Source organism: Nycticebus coucang, chromosome 1 (genome assembly GCF_027406575.1).
Source record: "Nycticebus coucang isolate mNycCou1 chromosome 1, mNycCou1.pri, whole genome shotgun sequence".
Lineage (NCBI taxonomy): Eukaryota > Metazoa > Chordata > Mammalia > Primates > Lorisidae > Nycticebus > Nycticebus coucang.
The window spans coordinates 7,224,051-7,245,439 of NC_069780.1; the positions used below are offsets into that span (position 1 = coordinate 7,224,051).

A 21,389-nucleotide genomic window follows, 5' to 3' on the forward strand; every position below is an offset into this window, starting at 1 on the left:
CAGAGCTGTATCTTGTCTTGTGGCAGAGCATGTGCATATCCAGACATCAACCCGGTCCTTCCTCTCCTTGGCTTTCCTGAGCATGCCCAGGTGGCCTGAGTGTGCCCACCTGCTGCCCTGAGCGTGCCCACCTGGCCTGAGTGTACCCACCTGCTGCTCTGAGTGTGCCCTCCTGGCCTGAGTGTACCCACCTGCTGCCCTGAGCGTGCCCAGCTGGCCTGAGTGTGCCCACCTGCTGCCCTGAGCGTACCCAGCTGGCCTGAGTGTGCCCACCTGCTGCCCTGAGCGTGCCCAGCTGGCCTGAGTGTACCCACCAGCTGCCCCGAGTGTGACCAGCTGGCCTGTGCCCAGCTGGCCTGAGTGTACCCATCTGCTGCCCTGAGCGTGCCCAGCTGGCCTCAGTGTACCCTCCTGCTGCCCTGAGCGTGCCCAGCTGGCCTCAGTGTACCCACCTACTGCCCTGAGTGTACCCACCTGCTGCCCTGCACATGCCCACTTGCTGTTTGGGGCCATGGAACTCATGTTCCCATGACCAGAGCCCTGCCCTGGACCTCCCTGGCTCCCAGGCCAGCCCCATCTTGGCTGGCATTATAGGGTAAAGAAGGAGAGGAGATGGAGGACAGGAGCGGGGACTAGTCACACGTCCACTGGCCACGCTGCTCCTTCCTCGTCTCAGACTACCACCTCCCCCGTGACTCCCGGAGTCAGCCGACAAGTGCTGAGTACCACCTCTCAGAGACTAAGTCCTCGAGCCTGGGAGACCCACTCACTAGTGGCAGGGCAGCGGGTAGGGCTCCTGTCTGGGCAAGGTGGTCTGGGTTCAGGCCTGGCTCTGTCACAGGTGTGACCTGGACTAATTGCTAACCACCTGTGTGTCCACATGTCTCCCTCTGAAGATGAGTCGTAAAAACATGTATCTTGCTGGGTTGTTGAAAGTATTAAATGAAGTATAAGTATTAAAGTGTAAATTGCCCCAGAGCTGCCAGGGGCGATGGTCATACTCGGGTAGACCCTCCACTAGATGGTTCCAGGGGATTGGAGAAGGGAGAGAATTATGCCAGTTCCCCGGATGAAGGGGGGACTGACATGTCTCTCTTACCTCCCTTCCCTCCACTGCCACAAGCAAAACCTGCCTCTCGCAAGGGCTGTTCAGAGGAAGTTAGAAGATAAGTTCTCAGTTTCAAACCACCCTAAAACCTTGTTTTATTGTGTGTGTTTTTTTTGTTTTTTGTTTTTGAGACAGAGTCTCACTCTGCCACCCAGGCTAGAGTGTTATTAAGCAGGATTGCTCAAGCGATCCTCCTGGCTCAGCCTCTCATGTAACTGGGACTACAGGCGCCTGCCAGGACACCTAGGGCTAATTTTTCTCATTTTTTTCTTTCTTTTTTTGCTTTTTCTTTTCTTTTCTTTTTTTTCTTTTGAGACAGACTCTCACTATGTTGCCCTGGGTAGACTGCTGTGGCGTCACAGCTCACAGCAACCTCAAACTCTTGGCCTTTAAGCAATTCTCTTGCCTCAGCCTCCCATGTAGCTAGGACTACAGGCGCCCGCCATAATGCCCGGCTCTTTTTCTGTTGTAGTTGTCATTGTTGCTTAACTGGCCCAGGCTGGGTTTGAACCCACTATCCTCCGTGTATGTGGCGGGTGCCGTAACCACTGTGTTACGGACGCCAAGCCCAGGGCTACTTTTCCAACTCCTGAGCTGAGGGATCCTCCTACCTCAGCCTCCCAAGTGCTGGGATTACAAGTGTGAGCTACCACTCCCAGCCCAGCTAAAACCTCGGTAAGCAAATGCATATTTCTTATTTAGAAAAGTGTTAGTAACCTTAAATAAAATAAAATTTCAAGAGCTAAAATTTGCAAAACACACCACTTTAGGCATATGTGAGCAGCTAACACAGAGCCATTTCCTTCTGAACGGGTGCTCAGTAACTGCAGATATCAGTGGGTCTGTATTGGTGCTCAGTGGCTGCAGATATCACTGGGGTCTCTATGGGTGCTCAGTGACTGCAGGTATCAGTGGGTCTCTGATGGTGCTCAGTGACTGCAGGTATCAGTGGGTCTCTATGGGGGCTCAGTGACTGCAGGTATCAGTGGGTCTCTGTTGGTGCTCAGTGACTGCAGAGATCAGTGGGTCCCTGCTGGTGCTCAGTGACTGCAGATATCAGTGGGTCTCTGTTGGTGCTCAGTGACTGCAGATATCAGTGGGTCCCTGCTGGTGCTCAGTGACTGCAGATATCAGTGGGTCTCTATGGGTGCTCAGTGACTGCAGGTATCAGTGGGTCTCTATGGGTGCTCAGTGACTGCAGGTATCAGTGGGTCCCTGTTGGTGCTCAGTGACTGCAGATATCAGTGGGTCTCTATGGGTGCTCAGTGACTGCAGGTATCAGTGGGTCTCTATGGGTGCTCAGTGACTGCAGATATCAGTGGGTCCCTGTTGGTGCTCAGTGACTGCAGATATCAGTGGGTCTCTAAGGGGGTTCAGTGACTGCAGGTATCAGTGGGTCCCTGTTGGTGCTCAGTGACTGCAGATATCAGTAGGTCTCTGTTGGTGTTCAGTGACTGCAGATATCAGTGGGTCCCTGTTGGTGCTCAGTGACTGCAAATATCAGTGGGTCTCTAAGGGGGTTCAGTGACTGCAGGTATCAGTGGGTCCCTGTTGGTGCTCAGTGACTGCAGATATCAGTGGGTCTCTATTGGTGCTCAGTGACTGCAGGTATCAGTGGGTCTCTATTGGTGCTCAGTGACTGCAGGTATCAGTGGGTCTCTGTTGGTGCTCAGTGACTGCAGATATCAGTGGGTCTCTATGGGTGCTCAGTGACTGCAGATATCAGTGGGTCTCTGTTGGTGCTCAGTGACTGCAGATATCAGTGGGTCCCTGTTGGTGTTCAGCGACTGCAGATATCAGTGGGTCCCTGTTGGTGTTCAGTGACTGCAGATATCAGTGGGTCCCTGTTGGTGCTCAGTGACCGCAGGTATCAGTGGGTCCCTGTTGGTGCTCAGTGACTGCAGGTATCGGTGGGTCCCTGTTGGTGCTCAGTGACGGCAGATATCAGTGGGTCTTTATGGGTGCTCAGTGACTGCAGATATCAGTGGGTCTCTGTTGGTGCTCAGTGACTGCAGATATCAGTGGGGTCTCTATGGGTGCTCAGTGACTGCAGGTATCAGTGGATCCCTGTTGGTGCTCAGTGACTGCAGATATCAGTGGGTCTCTGGTGCTCAGTGACTGCAGATATCAGTGGGTCTCTGTTGGTGCTCAGTGACTGCAGATATCAGTGGGGTCTCTATGGGTGCTTAGTGACTGCAGGTATCAGTGGATCCCTGTTGGTGCTCAGTGACTGCAGATATCAGTGGGTCTCTGGTGCTCAGTGACTGCAGGTATCAGTGGGTCTCTATGGGTGCTCAGTGACTGCAGATATCAGTGGGTCTCTGTTGGTGCTCAGTGACTGCAGGTATCAGTGGGTCTCTATGGGTGCTCAGTGACTGCAGATATCAGTGGGTCCCTGTTGGTGCTCAGTGACTGCAGATATCAGTGGGTCTCTAAGGGGGTTCAGTGACTGCAGGTATCAGTGGGTCCCTGTTGGTGCTCAGTGACTGCAGATATCAGTAGGTCTCTGTTGGTGTTCAGTGACTGCAGATATCAGTGGGTCCCTGTTGGTGCTCAGTGACTGCAAATATCAGTGGGTCTCTAAGGGGGTTCAGTGACTGCAGGTATCAGTGGGTCCCTGTTGGTGCTCAGTGACTGCAGATATCAGTGGGTCTCTATTGGTGCTCAGTGACTGCAGGTATCAGTGGGTCTCTATTGGTGCTCAGTGACTGCAGGTATCAGTGGGTCTCTGTTGGTGCTCAGTGACTGCAGATATCAGTGGGTCTCTATGGGTGCTCAGTGACTGCAGATATCAGTGGGTCTCTGTTGGTGCTCAGTGACTGCAGATATCAGTGGGTCCCTGTTGGTGTTCAGTGACTGCAGATATCAGTGGGTCCCTGTTGGTGCTCAGTGACCGCAGATATCAGTGGGTCCCTGTTGGTGCTCAGTGACCGCAGGTATCAGTGGGTCCCTGTTGGTGCTCAGTGACCGCAGGTATCGGTGGGTCCCTGTTGGTGCTCAGTGACTGCAGATATCAGTGGGTCTCTGTTGGTGCTCAGTGGCTGCAGGTATCAGTGGGTCCCTGTTGGTGCTCAGTGACTGCAGATATCAGTGGGTCCCTGTTGGTGCTCAGTGACTGCAGATATCAGTGGGTCTCTGTTGGTGCTCAGTGACTGCAGATATCAGTGGGGTCTCTATGGGTGCTCAGTGACTGCAGGTATCAGTGGATCCCTGTTGGTGCTCAGTGACTGCAGATATCAGTGGGTCTCTGGTGCTCAGTGACTGCAGATATCAGTGGGTCTTTATGGGTGCTCAGTGACTGCAGATATCAGTGGGTCCCTGTTGGTGCTCAGTGACTGCAGATATCAGTGGGGTCTCTATGGGTGCTCAGTGACTGCAGGTATCAGTGGATCCCTGTTGGTGCTCAGTGACTGCAGATATCAGTGGGTCTCTGGTGCTCAGTGACTGCAGATATCAGTGGGTCTTTATGGGTGCTCAGTGACTGCAGATATCAGTGGGTCTCTGTTGGTGCTCAGTGACTGCAGATATCAGTGGGGTCTCTATGGGTGCTCAGTGACTGCAGGTATCAGTGGATCCCTGTTGGTGCTCAGTGACTGCAGATATCAGTGGGTCTCTGGTGCTCAGTGACTGCAGATATCAGTGGGTCTCTGTTGGTGCTCAGTGACTGCAGACATCAGTGGGGTCTCTATGGGTGCTTAGTGACTGCAGGTATCAGTGGATCCCTGTTGGTGCTCAGTGACTGCAGATATCAGTGGGTCTCTGGTGCTCAGTGACTGCAGGTATCAGTGGGTCTCTATGGGTGCTCAGTGACTGCAGATATCAGTGGGTCTCTGTTGGTGCTCAGTGACTGCAGGTATCAGTGGGTCTCTGTTGGTGCTCAGTGACTGCAGGTATCAGTGGGTCTCTGTTGGTGCTCAGTGACTGCAGGTATCACTGGGTCTCTGTTGGTGCTCAGTGACTGCAGGTATCAGTGGGGTCTCTATAGGTGCTCAGTGGCTGCAGGTATCAGTGGGTCTCTGTGGGTGCTCATTGACTGCAGATTATCAGTGGGGTCTCTGTCCCTCTGATTTATAGCTCAGTGCCAGGAGCGCCTGGCCATGCCATCCTGTGGATGCTGGGGTGGTTCTGAGTTGTTTGTAAATGTAACTTCTTGGCATAAGGATTTATGGCTTCGTGTAGGTGATGGATCATTTTCAAACTCAGAGTCCAAGAGCTGGTTCTCGCCCTGGAAGTAGTGTGGGGTTCCCATTTTCCTGCTGTCGCCTGGATGTCAACCTTGCCTGGATGTCTGTCCTGTCACTGGCAAAGTTGCTCCTTGTGCTTTCTCTGAACTTGGCCCTTCCAACTCTGTGCTGCCACCTTCAGTCTAAAAGATGTTCCTCCATATGAGCCCGTGTGCACATTCCACGCAGTGGCAGCCTGCTCTCGCTGTTTGCACTGCACTCTGGTGTTTTCTATTCTTCTCTCTTAAGCTTTTGCTTTTAACTTAGTGGTTAAGACCTACAATTGGGTTGTGATTTGTAGTTTAAAAACGTATCTGCAGGAGCTGGAGTCTGAGGGAGGGTGTGGCTGGGACGGGGAAGGCAGTCTTGCCCAGCTCTCTCAGTGTCTTGGGCAGCATTACTCAAAGTACCTTCTGCCATTGCATTAAAGTTTCTATGACCAGACAAAGTTGGAGGGCTCTAAGAGAACCCCATTAAAACAGGCTCATCTCCTGAAGGACTCCTCAGAGCATTTATGACTAGCAGTGGTTAGCGAGCTAGTTACATCAGATCAACCGGGAGGCATTTAGAAATGGTCTGTTTTGCCTAAGCCAGACATCCCAAGTCAGCATCTCCAGGGTGGGCTCAGGAACATGCCTTGGGAAGGCCCCTGAGACACGTGGGTGATCCTGACACGTGGCCAGGGTCAGACGTGTGCCCTGCAGCTCCAGGACAGAGAGCATGTGTGGCTTTTCCCTTTTACCCGCTTGATTTGGGAAGCCCTCTTTTGGAGAACATCTCTTAAAACTGGTGATATCTGGAACACATCTTGAGTAGTGTTCCTATAACAGGGGTTCCATTGCTTGTTAGAAAGAGGGGAGAGATGTATGATTATCCTAAAATCAGCAAAAACTGGGTTTTCTATATAATTTCACAGCAGGGACAAGTCATCTTCTGCCTTTGGCAGTTCTGACCCAAATATTAATAATGGTGATGAAGGGTTTATTATAATCTAATAAACAAAATAAAATTTTATGAATTATTTTATCGTTGTTATCACAGTAATTCTGTATCTCCGTGGCTACAGATATTTAACTTGAAGTCCAAATACTTGCTGTTACTGTTGGCCGACATTAATACTGGCCCAACTCATTTCTCTCTCTCTCAAGATAATGTGAAAGTTAATCTATCTCTGCGAATGCCAAACACTTGATTGCACAGGTGATGTTGACAGTGTGGCGGGCAGGAGACTGATAGTTATAGATGCACAAACCAGGTTCATGAACACGTTTCCTGATGCTACATTATTCAGTTCATCAGAGATGTGTGTAACTACTTGAGTTTCCTGCTCTTCCTACATGGACAGGTGTGAATGCCTCGGGGTGGCCCCACCTGCTGTGTGGTCTGTAGCATACACTCAGGATGAATCTAATCCATGGGTGAAGGTGGATAATGCTGCACACTGAGATAACTGTTCTGCTGTTGTTCTACGAAAACTGAGAGAGAGTCAGAAATAGCACCTGTACAGTATCAGCAAATGTTTCTCTGTGGGTGTGGGTGTGGGCGGGAACATGTTTCCTTAAGTTGTGTTACCAAAATGATTTCTCTGTAAATATATTTGTTCTGACTTATAGGTAAAGATGAGTTGTGGCATTCGGTGTAACATGCTGGGCCCCAAATTCTGTTCAGTCTGGAGGAGAATAGGGTTTAAAAATAAAATTAAGACCAGGAATGGTGGCTCACGCCTATAATCCTAGAACTCTGGGAGGCCAACCCAGGAAGATTGCCTGAGCTGAGTGGGAGACCAGCCTGAGCAACAGCGAGACCCTGTCTCTACTAAAAATAAAAAAACTAGGTGTTGTTGTGGGTGCTTGTAGTCCCAGCTACATGGGAGACTGAGGCTGGAGGATCGCTTGAGCCTAAGAGTTTGAGGTTGCTGTGAGCTAGAGTGAGGCCATGGTACTCTACCGAGGGCACAAAGAAAGATTCTATCTCAGAAAAAAAAATAATAAAAATAAGGCTCCTCCCCATTTTACTTACAGTTAGTGGTACAACTTGATAAGTAGCAGTTTTCTGTCATTACCTCTTGTGTTAGTCCACCAAGTCTGTCTTCTGGAGTGGAGGCTGGAGGGGGGTGAGTGGGGACAGGCAGGGCTTCCTGAATACTGATTCCTGCCTCAGAGCTTTCCCCCACTTCATTCTCGTGTCCCCAAGGGTAAGTGCTATTGTGTGTCCACACTGGGGGCTCAGGGAGGTTTGCGCCTCCCCCGATCAGTTTTTGGTGTGGCTGGAAGTCAACCCTGGCTCCGTGTGACTCCTCGTCTGCCTCTTTATCTCTCCCCCGCCACCTCCCTCTTCTGAAATTCTAAATCTCTGCCTTGTGTACATATGTGTGAGCTAAAACGTGGCTTGTCAGAGACACACATTTCACTGCCTCGTTTCTTGTTCATGATGCACTTGACTTTGTGATCACGGCATTAACTAAAAACAAAACACTGTCATTTTATTTGTGCTTTAATATGGCAAGCGACGGCCTTTCAGTAGACAGAATTATATGAACCGAAATTTCTTATCGTACGAGTTCATGACTCTGCCCTTGGTTTGTGGATTTTGAATAGCCTTCAGGAGACATACGAAGCAAAACGAAACGAATTCCTCGGAGAGCTGCAGAAGAAAGAAGAGGAAATGAGGCAAATGTTCGTTATGAGAGTAAAGGAGAAAGAAGCCGAACTTAAAGAGGCAGAGAAAGAAGTGAGTCCTCTGTTCACCCTCCAGGGAAAGAAACACAGAAGGGTGTTTTTATGTCACAGAACTTCATAAGGTCAGGTTATCACAAGTGACATACCACCCCCACAAGAAAAACGAGTCAGTTGTTTTATCCCCATTTTACAGATGACAAACAGGGTCATAGAGGTTAAGCCATTTTTGTAGGCATATAGTTAGCAGAACGGAGACTAAAACTAGATCTTAGGGCCCCACAACTGATCACATGGTCTTTGTAGCTCTGTGTCCTCAATTTACAAGTCTTGAAATGTGAGATTTGGGATTCTGGGCCTGTTACTACTGTTACTAGTTTAGTCCACCAGACACCTCCATGAACCCGACAGCGGAGGGGCCCTGAGGTGCTGTCTGGCAGATGTTCTGAGCGAAGCCCGGGCTCAGCGTGTCACCTGCGGCTCCTTCGCTGGGTCCACACTCCCTGTGCCCGGGGCCCTGTGACCCCACCTCAGGCTAGGTGCTCAGGGCAGAGGAACTGCTTCCTAGAAGTTTGTGTGTTTCTATGATAGCCCTGGCCCGTTGTATCTGAGTGTGTGGGGGTGTGCAGGTGCGCGCGCCTGTGATGGTCCACTTTTGCTGGTGGGTAATAAGTATCTCATGAGTTTGACCCGAAGCTCAATACATTTCTAATTGAAATTATCTAGGTAATTTTCTCATTATTTTATCTTCATAAAAACTACTGTAACTTAGAGGCTATTTAGATAGCCAAGCACCCAAGGTGGTTTTACAGTAGAGAAAGGAAAGGTGAGGCTTATTTGCTGTGGCTATAAGAATCAAGTAAAAATCTGGGTAAAAATCTAGTATTGCCTAGTAGGAATTTTTGCCTTTGTCCCTCCCTTCTTTCTGTTGTGATTTTTTTAACTTCGGTTTGTCAAGGGCCAGAAATGTATCAGCGTATCTTATTTAAATAGTTAATACACATATGTATGTATGTATACACATACATGTATTAGCTTTAAAATAAGTCTGTATCTGTGTGTATACATATACGTACACGCACACACAGATATATCTGTAATCTCTAAATGTATTTTATACGTTTTGAAAAAGGGCCAGAAAAGAGATAAAGAACCACTTTTTTATATATAGTGAAATTTTTTTGTTAAGATCAAAGGTAATTTTTATCTTCTTCATTCTGCTTTTTAAAGGAATATTTATCTTACTATCAGAAAACGTGTTCAAGGAATTTCTAACCCAAGGAGTTCCAGTGTCCAGGGAGCCCAGGACTCTGAGGGATGCTCAGACTTAGCTAAGCTCCTCCAGGAGTCACCAAAATGTTCCTTCACACCTGGAATTAAAGTGAACACAGCCACGTGATGTGTATTTTTTTTTTTTTTGGACAGATCTAAAGAATCTTGCATAGGTGAGATATTCATTCATTCTCCTCACCAACCTGTGCTCCTCATTCTCTCTCCAGCTTCACGAGAAGTTCGACCTCCTGAAGCGGACACACCAAGAGGAGAAGAAGAAGGTGGAAGACAAGAAGAAGGAGCTCGAGGAGGAGGTGAGCAGCTTCCAGAAGAAGAAGGCAGCAGCGCAGCTGCTACAGTCCCAGGCCCAGCAGTCTGGGGCGCAGCAAACCAAGAAAGACAAGGATAAGAAAAAGTAAGCCGTGCCCCCGCCTGGCGGGCCTCTCACCACCCCTCCCTCACATGTCTCCTTTCTCCATTTACAGACTGGAAACTGGTCTTTTACCAGAAAGACAAAAGCAACTATTTTCTCTACAGTGCAGGGAAGATGAGAAGGTTTTTAAAGTATTTTTAAAGGGTACACAAAGCTTAATTTATAAAACTTGACCCCAGAGCTGGGGCGGTTCCGGGCAGGTGCCGCCTGCCGTCTTAGTGGCGTCTTCTGCACCAGGGCAGGATTCTCGAAGAAGACAGGTTTGTTTCTCTTCAGAACCCTCCAGAGACAGTTCTAAGAGGTTCTAAAGAGCACCCTAAGATTAGGATTGTTAAAATTATTTTCCTATTCTGTGTTGTGAGGCCTGGTGAGTCAGTCACGGAGAGACCTGTTCCCAAGATGAGCTGTCTGGGGGAGCTGCTAGTGGCCACTAATTCCCTCTAAATGCAACAAGATGATGATCGTTTTATTGTGAAATGAAATCAGAACATCTGTCTTGTCAAGACACCCCTGCCAACCCTCAAATCACAACTAAACTCACTCACAAGACACTTTTAAATAGGGCCTTGACTGAACATGCCCAGGGGGCAGATTCTGTTCTCAAGTTGGTCGCTTCATTCACTACTTCAGTAGCAGCTCCCTGAATCCAGCGGGAGGTTTGGGCCGTCCTTGAAATTCTCCCGTGAGTTGCTGCTGTCCTTTGAGTCACCGTAAGGATCAGGGAGAGCGGCCTCATGACGGTCGCCGTGGGCGTGACTGTAGCCCAGGGCTGAGGCCACCTCTGAGGAGAAGCTTTGTGGTGGCCCCGTGGAAGGCCACCGAAGCCACAGCCTCCCCTTGTCTACTGTCTGGTGCTCACGGGGCAGCTACAGAGCGTTCCAGGACCCTCGTTCTTTATCCTTAGGTGCCAGGGTTCCGGGGAAAAGCTGACAATTAAGTCAGTAACAAACATGTGGTACTCAAGCAGACCAAGAATTACATTGTCTAAAAACACAGTGTATAGACTGGATATCTGCACAGTAATTAAGCCGTGTCATGTGGACAAGTGAGGACAGTGCTCTGTCCACCTAGACTTGGCTAACACGTGGTCAGTCACCCCCAGGGGATCTCATTTGGTGGCCTGCAGTAGAAACCAGAAGGCACTGCTGCCAGGATGCGCTCGGAGGGTGTTAAGTCGCTTGACAAACTCTGACACTGAGCTCGGAGACAGCAGGAGTGTGTCACAAGAGCAAGGGAGTGGGCATGTTAGAAGTGGTTGGTGTAGGTGAGGCGCGACTTTAAGTGGGTTTGGGACAGACAGATCCAAGTGACCATAGGAGTCAAAGGGCCCCAAATGTAGTTATCCTGGATTAATTCTGAGGGTGACAACTGCCTAGATTATCATCCAGGTCGGGGAAACCCTCTGCGGTATTCATGTTGGGAGCACTACTTATGATGGTTCCCATGCGGATACTGAGAGACAGTGACGCTTCCAGTGAAGACAAAGGCATTTGGACCATACCCCAGTGGGGCCACAATTAACTCAAGATAGACATAGGGCTGTGTCTGTGTGTGTATGCATGTGCGTGTGTGTGTGTGTACGCGTGTGCATGTATTTCTATAGGCACAAATGAAAGAGAAAAAGCTGCTGACTCAAACTTAGGAAACCCAAAGTCAAGTTTTTCTTACCCTGAAGCACTAAAGTGTGTCAAGGTACAAGTTTTAAAACTAAAACTGTTTATAAAAGACCAGCAATGTTAGAAGAGCATTTCGTGTATACTAGATGTGCCTTTAAGCAATAAAAATTCCAAGACTGAGCAGTCTTGTGCCTCCATTTTAAAAAGTCTTAGCTGCAGACTTCCTGGTGTAGAAAGGTGTTTCCGTGCCGTTCTGAGTGCAGGAGTTTAGTTCCTTCCCATTCTGGGGCCTTACCCATGTCATGCTTTTAAAGTTTATGTGAAGCCTGTGTGAATTCTATTTTAGCCTTATTTGTATATTCTCATTTATTTTTAAGGACATTAGACTTAATTTGGTTCCCAGTTGTCACCAGGTTTTGTGCCTAACAATGGGACATGTTTTTGTGTTACGTTTTTAAGGTTCTTACCCTTTTCCACACTTTCCCATTTGAACAGTGAAAGCAACTGCCAATTGGAGGCCTGAAGTGTCAAAGTAAAAAAAAAGTCACACCTCTAACTTCCAGTGGCAGCAGGAGTTTTGGTTAGAGAGGACCACAGAAAGGCAGTAACCGGGGTGACAGGAGGACTTCTTCCCAGCATCGCTGGGGCAGACGCAGGAGCTGGCACTTGGGAGCTGGCTTTGTTCTGGGTAGAAAATGAAAAACAAAGATGCTTATTTATTTACCTGCTGTGTTTCCACCTCAGAGCTTAACTTAGTTTTTCTAATAGTTTCAAATTCTCTTTTTTCTATTCTAACGACACACCCCTTTTTTTTAACATAGGTAAGGCTTTACACTTCTCTTTGACCTGTAGAGGCTTGAGAGTACATAACATTTTCTAAGATTGCAGGCCAAGTAGAACTAACCCTGGCACTGCCCTTAGCTGGACCCCACCTTCTGACATCTCTGGCCACCAAGTCACTTTCCATGCTGGTGGCTACACCGCAGTGGTGGGACTGCCCGAGGGTAAGTCGGTCAGGGGACAGTGTTCATCTTTTCTGAAAACTCTGCACAGTTGCCAACAGGTACTTACGGGTTAAGATGCATCTATCTTAAAATGAAGTTTTAAAATTGTACCTGACATCTAATAACGGCAGTTTAAATAAGCATCCACTCATCACTAAAAAAAACAATTTAAAAAAAATTTAAAAAAATTCTAGCTTAAGAATAAAGTTGTATGTTTTGGATTTGCCTAAAATTAGACATGTTGTCTTGGGCTTGGCATTGCTTCATATCTAAAAGAGGGGAAAGCTCCTGGCATTGCTCTAGCTGGAACCATATCATGATTGTCCTTCCCCCCTTCCCAACTAGATTAATAGCATGTCCTCCATCCACTGCAAATGTAGGACATTCCAGTCCCCAAGCGACTTGAGCCCTTTTCTTCGAGTCAGTGTGTACAAAGGCATTTGTTGTGTATTTATTCTCTGACTCCTTTAGCAGCTTAGAAGTGGAGGACTGACTGATCCTAATTGATCCTGGTTTAGTGTTATTTGAGAAAACAAGAACCAAACACTAAATCTTTTCACGAGAACATGCAATGGTTTCAAGAAGTCACTTGTGAATTCTTAATTACAAATGGAAACTAACTATGTGTTCTTAATTCAGTATTAAAATGTTGCTTCTGCTTGTCACGTGGAATAGCCTACTCAAATTTTTGGTTTTAATTTGTCAGTTCCATAATCATTGCATGAGCACTCACCATCACCGAATGCTGGTGCTGGCGCTCCTAATTTTCCTTTCTTTTTTATTTATTATTATTTCTAACTTTTTTGTTTTGTTTTTTAACTTGCAGTGCAAGCTTCACATAAAGCCTGGCAAGCCAAGGATGTTCCCGCATTCACCTGCTTTTGCAGTAATATTGTATCTCTGCCATCTGTGTCCTTTATTTTTATTTTTTGTTTTATTTTTTTTACCCTTCCCCAACACCAATAACTATTAACTCATTTGGCTGAATGTTGTTGGGTGGTAGAAAATGCTAGAACAAGGGAATAACAGCAAAAGCTCTGTGCAGCTGGACTTTGTTTCTGGAAAGTAAAAGATTTGCCTGTAAGGCCTGTTCCGAATGGCAGCGGGAAGCAGGCCTGTCACTTGTGTGTCGCTTTGGACTGAGGAGAGTGGGGTAGACCGCCACCCGTACGTCCGACCTGAAAGCTTGTGACCGCCTCAGCAGCTGAACTAAAACTCGAGTAGCCATGACAACAGCTTGTACTTCCTTGATTTCATCTCCATGATCGCACAGTCCCTAAACTCACTGTCTTTTCTCCCCACTGGTCCCAAAGCCAGGTAGATGTGTCCGTAGTAGACAGAACGGTGGGTGAGCACTGAATATGACTTTTATACTCGCATGAAGTTTTCGTTTTAATCAGTAACATCATTTGGCCTGAGACTGCGGGTCTGTTCAGACTGTCTCCTCTTATAGCTCGAAGCTACGTCTGAACACCTCCCTTCCCGTACTGGCCGAGTGGGGTGGCCTGGCCTGACACAGAAAACCGTGATCAGTGCACGTTTACTGGCGTGTCCTTGATCCCCTCACAGACAGAGATCTCACAGGTGTGAACATACAACAGTCTTTAGTAGAAGAATCTTCTACTAAGGATAATGGGCATTCTACAAACTATTTCCTATTTGAAATAAGGATTGTTTAACAATCACATCTAAATTTGCTCGCACTGGGCTGACGGGAGGGCCTAATGACTGATTCCAGGCTAACAGTATTGCTAATGAAGTGTTTCACTAATCATGAGCAGAAAATTTGCACAAATCCTTCAAATACAAAATTCGCTGTAAACTTTATTGTCTGCAGCTCAGATTTGAAGGGACCTTGTCGATTTAACATGGAAATGGGGAGGATAACCGGTGAGTCAAGAAAGTAGAAATTTTTCACATCCAACTTTCTTATTTAGTCTCCTTTCAATATTTGACAATAAAAAAGAAGAAACCAAACATCTGGAGTTTCAAATCCAGTTGTCTCGAAGGAATTTTCCATACCTTTACCCTCACCATGCCTAGCTCCGTCTTAGGACTAACCTCCATGCCAGCCCTTGGGCTATAGGCTTAATTTGTATGGAAAAGGACGTTTTTAATCTCTTTTCTGTGCTATTCCTTTCTGATGCTTATCCTTCCATCTGTTTGTTTTTTCTCCTCCGCTAACAAGCTCCTCCCAGCTCGCTTGACTATAGCCTCCTGTCTCTTACTTGAAAGGTTCACATTTCCCAGGAACCCACTTCCCCTCTGTGTTTTCCTTCTGGCCTTCGCTAGTGGTAGGATAAGTAAATGGGGTAGGATGTGTCGCACCGCCCCTGACACATTTTTTTTTTTAAATTAATACTTCTCTATTTGATTCCAACAAAGATTTTTTTTTTCCTTTTTGTCCTCAACTCTCCTTAGAGGAAGGAAGGGTTAGGGAAGACCAGTTTCATCAAAGCCCAAAGTAAGCTAGAACAGAAACTGCAAAAAGAAACAGCAGCAGTGGTGGTGATTTTTAGTGTAGGAGCTACTGGACCAATATTTTTGTTTTTGCCCCTTTTTTGGTAATCTAATCTGAAGCTGTGTGTGGAGCAGCCAAATGTTAGCCGACATGCTGATTCTAACCATGGGCTGAGTTTGTTCATATGCTATGCACCAGACAAAAGCTTGAATATTTGTGCTGTATGCTTGTTCCAACCACTGTTTGTGTGAGCGTTTTTGTGGCTTGTAACGGAAAGTACACTTTTAAATTCTGTTCCTTGACATCACTAAAACCTTTTAAAAATGGGCCTAACAATGAAAGGCATCCAGCTGACTTTTTGATTCCAAGATTGTTGATTGCTTTTTTATATGTATTAAATTTTTCACAGCAAAATAAACTAGATAGAGAGTCAGGGAATAAAGCGTCAAAAGAAACATACACAAGTTGGTTGGTTTTTTTCCCACCCCTGCTCCCAGCCCTGTTAGTTTGTTACTGCCGCTCTTCCTTTTTCTTCCTGTATCTGTACCTTTTTTCACAGTAGTCCTTGGCTCTGCACGGAATAAATGATCCCCTCCAATCTAATTGGATGTGCTTTCCCGCCTTTGCATGTAAGTACAGTAGTAAGAAACCTTTGAGAGCTTTCTGACTTTCTAAAATTAGAGAAAACAAATGGGATGGATGGATTTTTTTTTCTTTCTCTTTCATTAGAGGGGGGTAGAGAGTAATGGTTGGAGTTGCCTTTTTGTTGTTGTTAAAAATATGCTAAACAACTAAATACATTTTATCTTTTTTTTTTCCAATTTTGGCCAGGGCCGGGTTTGAAACCGCCACCTCTGGTATATGGGGCCGGGGTCCTACTCCTTGAGCCACAGGCGCTGCCCAACAACTAAATACATTTTAAACAGCCTCATTTCTGATTTTTTTCCCCCACAAGAACCATATCAATTCAACTTCTTGATCTCAATGTGGAAGTCAGAAATTACTAATCTCCACCCGTGCTCTACACAGCATCCATGGGCCTCATTGGTGATTTCAGAGGGGCCTTGGTTCTGGCAAGATAAATCAGGCTAGAATGAGAGACCACTGCCTTCCGCAGGGAGGGTCTAAGAGGGAAAAACTCTGATGCTGCGCTGCCTTTATGACCACTTCACTTTTTGATCTTAGTTCGATGGTCCCTCCCCGGTGCTAACTGCTGGCAGTGGTCAGCTCTTTTTGTGGGGCCAGGAAGATGGCTCTAGCTGGCTTTCTCCCACATCTTTTGTTCAAACATAATGACCATCTTGCTTCTGGGCTTTAGATGCCCACAACACTTGTCTGTGCCGTAGGATGTGATGGAAAAGCATTTATAAGAATTTATTGGCAATTTACTTTCCCAGATTAGATTCTTTGTTAACTGGTAAAGGTTCTACCCAAAAAGGGCACCTCAACCAGCGGGATTAATGTAATGTCGGACACAGGTTCTTCCCTTCCTCCTCTGCTTTGTAACTGACCAGCTGTGACACTTGTTCCTCATGTCGTGTGCCCTCATGAAGGCTGGACTTCTTTGCTTTCCTCACATACCCATAAGTGTTTCACAGGTTTCCCAGCTGTCCCTGACGTACATCACACTGTCTCTGTGGTCCCACCAAAAGTGTCCATTCAGATCCCTTTGCTTTGCCATTTCCAAGTGTCTGGAATTGTCAAGTCTCAGCTTCCAAAAATCCTGGTTCCACTGACAGGACACAATAAGTGATGACTCTTTAGCGGGAATTATAACCTACAAAGTCTATCTAGTTTGTGTGTAGGTATGAAGGGAATTTTTTGAATAAATTGAAAAATTAAGCTGTGAACAGCATTAGAACTTTGTCTATTTCTTAATTTTAAAATATGCTGATATGCCTTAAACCGTAGTTGTAGAGCCTTGTCATTTTGTTGTTTGAAAATAACTGATGTGTTTTCTAAAACTGTTGTGTAATCCACTTTCAATGTTAATGAAGAATTGTCATATGTAAGCTGCATGTTAGATATTTTGTCTTTTTTAAAAAACTAATGTAATTGTATTGATGTGAAGTATACCATTTTTTCAAATATGAAAGTAATCAGTAACATGCTTGGTTATTTGGAATCTGTTAAGGTAGGAGAGTGGTGGACAGGTAACCTATGCATATATCACTAGTGCCAAGACGTAAAGCGGGGAAAATATATTTTTACCCAAACATTGTTTTGTGTGCCCTTTTGTGAGTTCTTTAGTCGCTGCTTGACATGCGTATGTCCACGTGCTTATTAGATAAAACATGTAGGAATGGCAGAGTCCTCAGCTTTCTTGCCTCGTGCAGTGGACTTCAGATGCTGCCATTTGGGCGAACCAACTCCAAGATAGCTGCCACCTGGTGTCCTGTCTGTCACATACCATCTCAACCGCCCTCTCCCATCCTGTCCCTGTCCGCCCTGCTGATCTGCGTGCTTTGGTGCCCAACTGAGGCATCCTTTTCTTCCCAGCCTCTGGTGTCAAGGCCAATGCCGCTCACCCTCTAGCTGTTCTCAATGAAGTCATCGCTTTAATTGACACACCTCTGTTCCTTTACAGTTTGTTGTAGAGAAGCTCCTTTTTTTTTCTTTTTTAAGCCTTTAAGAATCAAATTTGAATCTGAACCTTTCTTTTTTCTCTTCTGTAGCTTCTTCTTTATGTAACCATCCTGTTGACAAGCCCTACTCTCTCCTAATGGACATAGAGCATTGGAAGAGCAGGAGCTGTCTGTTCACACGTGTTGGGGAAGAGTTACCTCATTTCCACCGTCGCCTCCTATTCTTTAAAGTCTGGGTTAAATATTGCACTGCTGTTTGTATTTGTCAACGTCTGTTTACAAACCACTAGCCAGAGTGGATACTGAAGTGACTTATTACTACCAAAAATAATAATATTTAATAGTATTAATTAAAAGGAAAAAGGAAATTGAAACAGAGAACTTGGGCCAAGACCCCAAGGTCTTGTACTGGGATCCTCTTGCTTATCTGTCATGTTCTTGAAGCTGCTGATCCAAGATCTCATGGACTGAAGACAGATGTACCCTAACCTGAGGCCACCACCTCTGGGGCCCACAACCTTGATCTCACGGTAACTCCCATCCTCTGGCCCATGAGCGACACTCAGAACCGCCCAATCGGGATCCTCAACCGTCAGCAGGTCCTGAGATCGGGGCAACATTTTCCTTCCTTTTGTTAGCTTTGTGGGTTGTTTTGGTGTTTGGGTTTTTTTTTTTTTTTTTAACATTTGATATTGCATGTACAGAGATGGCTGCAATTTTTTTCTTTGAAGTGTTCTACTGATACAATGTTTTTATTTTTCAGCTGACCATCTAACTCTTGAGAAGTGGGCATCCTTCCTTTTAATTCAGGAACCATTGTTGTTTTATTTGACTCTTTTTCTGTTACCTGCATCCCTTATATAAGTTGTTTTGAATTTGGAATTCTGTTTTGGAAAAAAAAATTCCCTTTCTGTTTTTTGTATTGGTTATTCAGACTTGCTTTTGGTATCAAAATTATGCCAGTTTTAAGCTCACTTCGAGGGGAAATTTACATCACAAAATTCTGTTTAGTGTGTTCTCCTCATCTTGGATACAACCAAAAACATCCCTGTTTTGTTACTGGGGTTTGGACTCCAAGTCTTAACCATATATAAAATGTGCTGGTGTTGGGTAGATGACTTTTCTGCCTCTGGGGCTCAATTTCTATTTAAAGGTACCTTAAGATAATTTACTGGCCCATCCCTGCCTTTTCATTTATTTGTGAAACAATACCTTGTGTCCACAGGTTACCAAGACTATAGTCTTGGTCTTGGACCATGAAAATGACCCACAAACAAGTCCATATCCTGCCCCAGATGACACCACCATGGACACTCACATTGTCTTCTCAGAGTCTCCTGGGTAGCTCTCCACGATATCTGCAAAAACCCTGCTAAGGAATCAAAGCATTCGTACCACTAAAAACACACCCACATCCAAGCACACGCTTCTGCCGGCTGAATGTGCCTCTGGTCTCTGATGCTGACCCTTTTGTGACATGTCAGATTCAGAGCTAGATTATTTTATTAGAAGTCACCTCTTAGGGGCAGTTTTCAAATTCATATCTATTGTTAGAGCATAGACATTTTAAGTTACCTTTTAATTTCATTGTTTGTTTATGGATTTGCTTATTTCTATCTTCATTTTTCAGCCCCACAGATGGTAGGTCATGAAATATTATTGGTGGAATGAATTATATTTGTCCAAAATCCTCAGCAGTGTTCCTTCATAAGGACGGTAGCCTGTGCTTCTGGACGGAAGTCCCTTCCTCGAATCATTTGATTCCCAGAAAGAAGTAACTTAGAGCAATTGGATGAACAAGCTGGCAAGCAGCTTTACTTAGAAACTATTACTAAATGTAAGTAAAGTCAGATTCATTTGAGCCATTAAATGATCACAACAGAGTCAAAAGCCATCCCCTTCATACTACACTATAATCTGTAAGGACAGAAGTGTGCTAGGGATGTCACCAGTAGGAAGGGAGAGGGATGCCAACTCTAACTGGCCCCGAGCCTGACAGTATCAGTTCTGCAAGTTAAACATCAGGTGAGACCACTGTCATCACTAAGTCAATTGGATTTGCTCTAAAGCACCTTATTTTTATTATCAACTTTATCCTATTTTTAAAAAAGTTCTGCATCAGGTTGTAAAGATATTTTTTGAGCAATATTGTAAAATAAAATTAGGCAGTATTTTTTAAGTAAGAAATGCATAGTCTGCTGTTTACTGTGATTACCTTCCCTCCCACTCCACCCCTTATTTTAGCCTCCAAGTTAGAGGAAGTGTAATAGTAATCATCTAAATGGGGTGGGGGGTGAGCTAGTGTAAGTAGGTTAACATTAGTTCAGGTACCTAGGGAGAGCTGGTCATGGACACCTCTGGCCAAGTGCCTGGCCATTCCTCCTCAGATAGACGACCTTGATCTAGCTTTGTACTGAGGTAGTTCTTTTTCTCAAGTGTTGATGGAACTAGTAGATTCTTCAAAGTTCTCCTGGCTGACCGACTAAGGGATGTGAAACCATTCAGGGATATTATCAGCAATAATAAAAATTAATGGCCTATCTCAAACGAGATTATGGAAAAGCAAAGCAGGGCGATTTGGGCCATCTGAATCTATTTTCATTGGTAATGGGCTTTTTATTCATTCTTTTTTGAAAAATTACTTGATTTCAGTTACAGACTTTGCCTTCTTACATGAGTGTAGTGTAGATGGTCTACTCGAGGTTAGCACAGCATACGTATAAAGGAGTGATCCAACTTTCTCCATCAGCATGTGCTGGCTACTCACAGGTTCTTATCCCAACGTGTGGCTGAGCTGAGACAGATAAAAACACATCCTCATCCCAATGTGCTTGACCAAATTTTTCTTCCCCATCACCTGTACTTAACAAATGAAACTTCTTTATTTTTTTGCCTACTATTGGCCCTACTGGAAAACTATGTAATTTTCACTATCTTTAGATGACCTTTCTACACAAAACCTTTCACTTCGTAGATGACTTATATTTCCACCTGTGACTGACAGTGATGAGAATGTGGCTCATTCTGAAAATCCTTGTGTTGAATTCTTCAGACCATGGTCTCTTGTCCCTGTGATGGATGCCATCTGGTTTTCAGATAAATCTCTAGCAAGCAACTGGCATACCCATGGCTGGTTAAGGGACTGCATGTGTTAATTTGAGAAGCCTGTTCCCCCTTAATGTTCACTCACCTCCCTTTCCAACCTTGCTGTTCCTGACTAGCAGCTGTTGATAAATGAGACCTTCTGGCTGTCAGTGGAATGCCGTGCGGTACAGATTTCACATCTGCCCCAAATAAGTGACTTGCGGGGCCATGAGTCAAATGGCCTTTCAGTCCACTGTGGAAACTTTAAATATTATGGCACCTAGATTGGGGGAGACAGACTATTATAACGAAGTCCCTGTCCCATAAAAGAACAAATGTGTCTGTGTGGGGGGAGCACAATAACATTCCATAAGGAGCTGGGCTTAACCTGTGCAGTCTTTGCACAGTGTTTTTACAACTCTGAAGAGTTGTGATTCTAGCTCAACTTTTTTCCACATCCAACCATCCACCTTCCCCACCCCTCCTGTCTTTCCAAATACTTTATATAGCACCAGGCCTACACTAGGGGCTAGGGATGTAGCCATGCCCCATGAATTGGACTTGTCCCTCTGTATATCTCAAAAATAGCAAATGTTTGAAATAAGGAAAAAGATAAGTCCTTTCTATGCTATCTGGTCTGGTGAAAATATTAATAGATCATAATCTGAAAAGGTAGCAGTCCTGTTATCCACCAATCACTTTTCAGTGGATTCTTGCCAAAGGTTGCCCTTCGTTCTGGAGTGTCCTCTTGCCTAACAAAAGAAGTTGATTCTAAGAAATGAGAAACCAGGCTGGGCGTGGTGGCTCACGCCTATAATCCTAGCACTCTGGGAGGCCGAGGCAGGTGGATAGCTTGAGCTCAGGAGTTAAAAGACCAGCCTGAGCCAAGAGCAAGACCCTGCCTCTAAAAAATAGCTAGGCATTGTGA

The 21,389-nt window shown here is 45.6% G+C and overlaps 1 protein-coding gene across 6 annotated transcripts in view; it reads left to right on the forward strand.

Moving 5' to 3' along the window:
- The window catches only part of SEPTIN11 (septin 11), a 96,542-nt gene extending 75,986 nt beyond the window's left edge, over positions 1-20,556 (forward strand). For 3 of the 6 annotated variants that reach the window (XM_053589366.1, XM_053589678.1, XM_053589595.1), the window contains exons 8-10: positions 7,929-8,061; positions 9,506-9,693; positions 15,352-17,012. In XM_053589366.1, the coding sequence (XP_053445341.1) occupies positions 7,929-8,061; positions 9,506-9,693; positions 15,352-15,376 (346 nt within the window). In that variant the 3' untranslated portion in view covers positions 15,377-17,012. Of the gene's footprint in view, positions 1-7,928; positions 8,062-9,505; positions 9,694-13,157; positions 17,013-17,467 lie in introns of those variants that run through there. The other 3 variants (XM_053589398.1, XM_053589442.1, XM_053589513.1) reach the window with 3 other exon arrangements.
- The last annotated feature ends 833 nt before the right edge of the window (positions 20,557-21,389 follow it).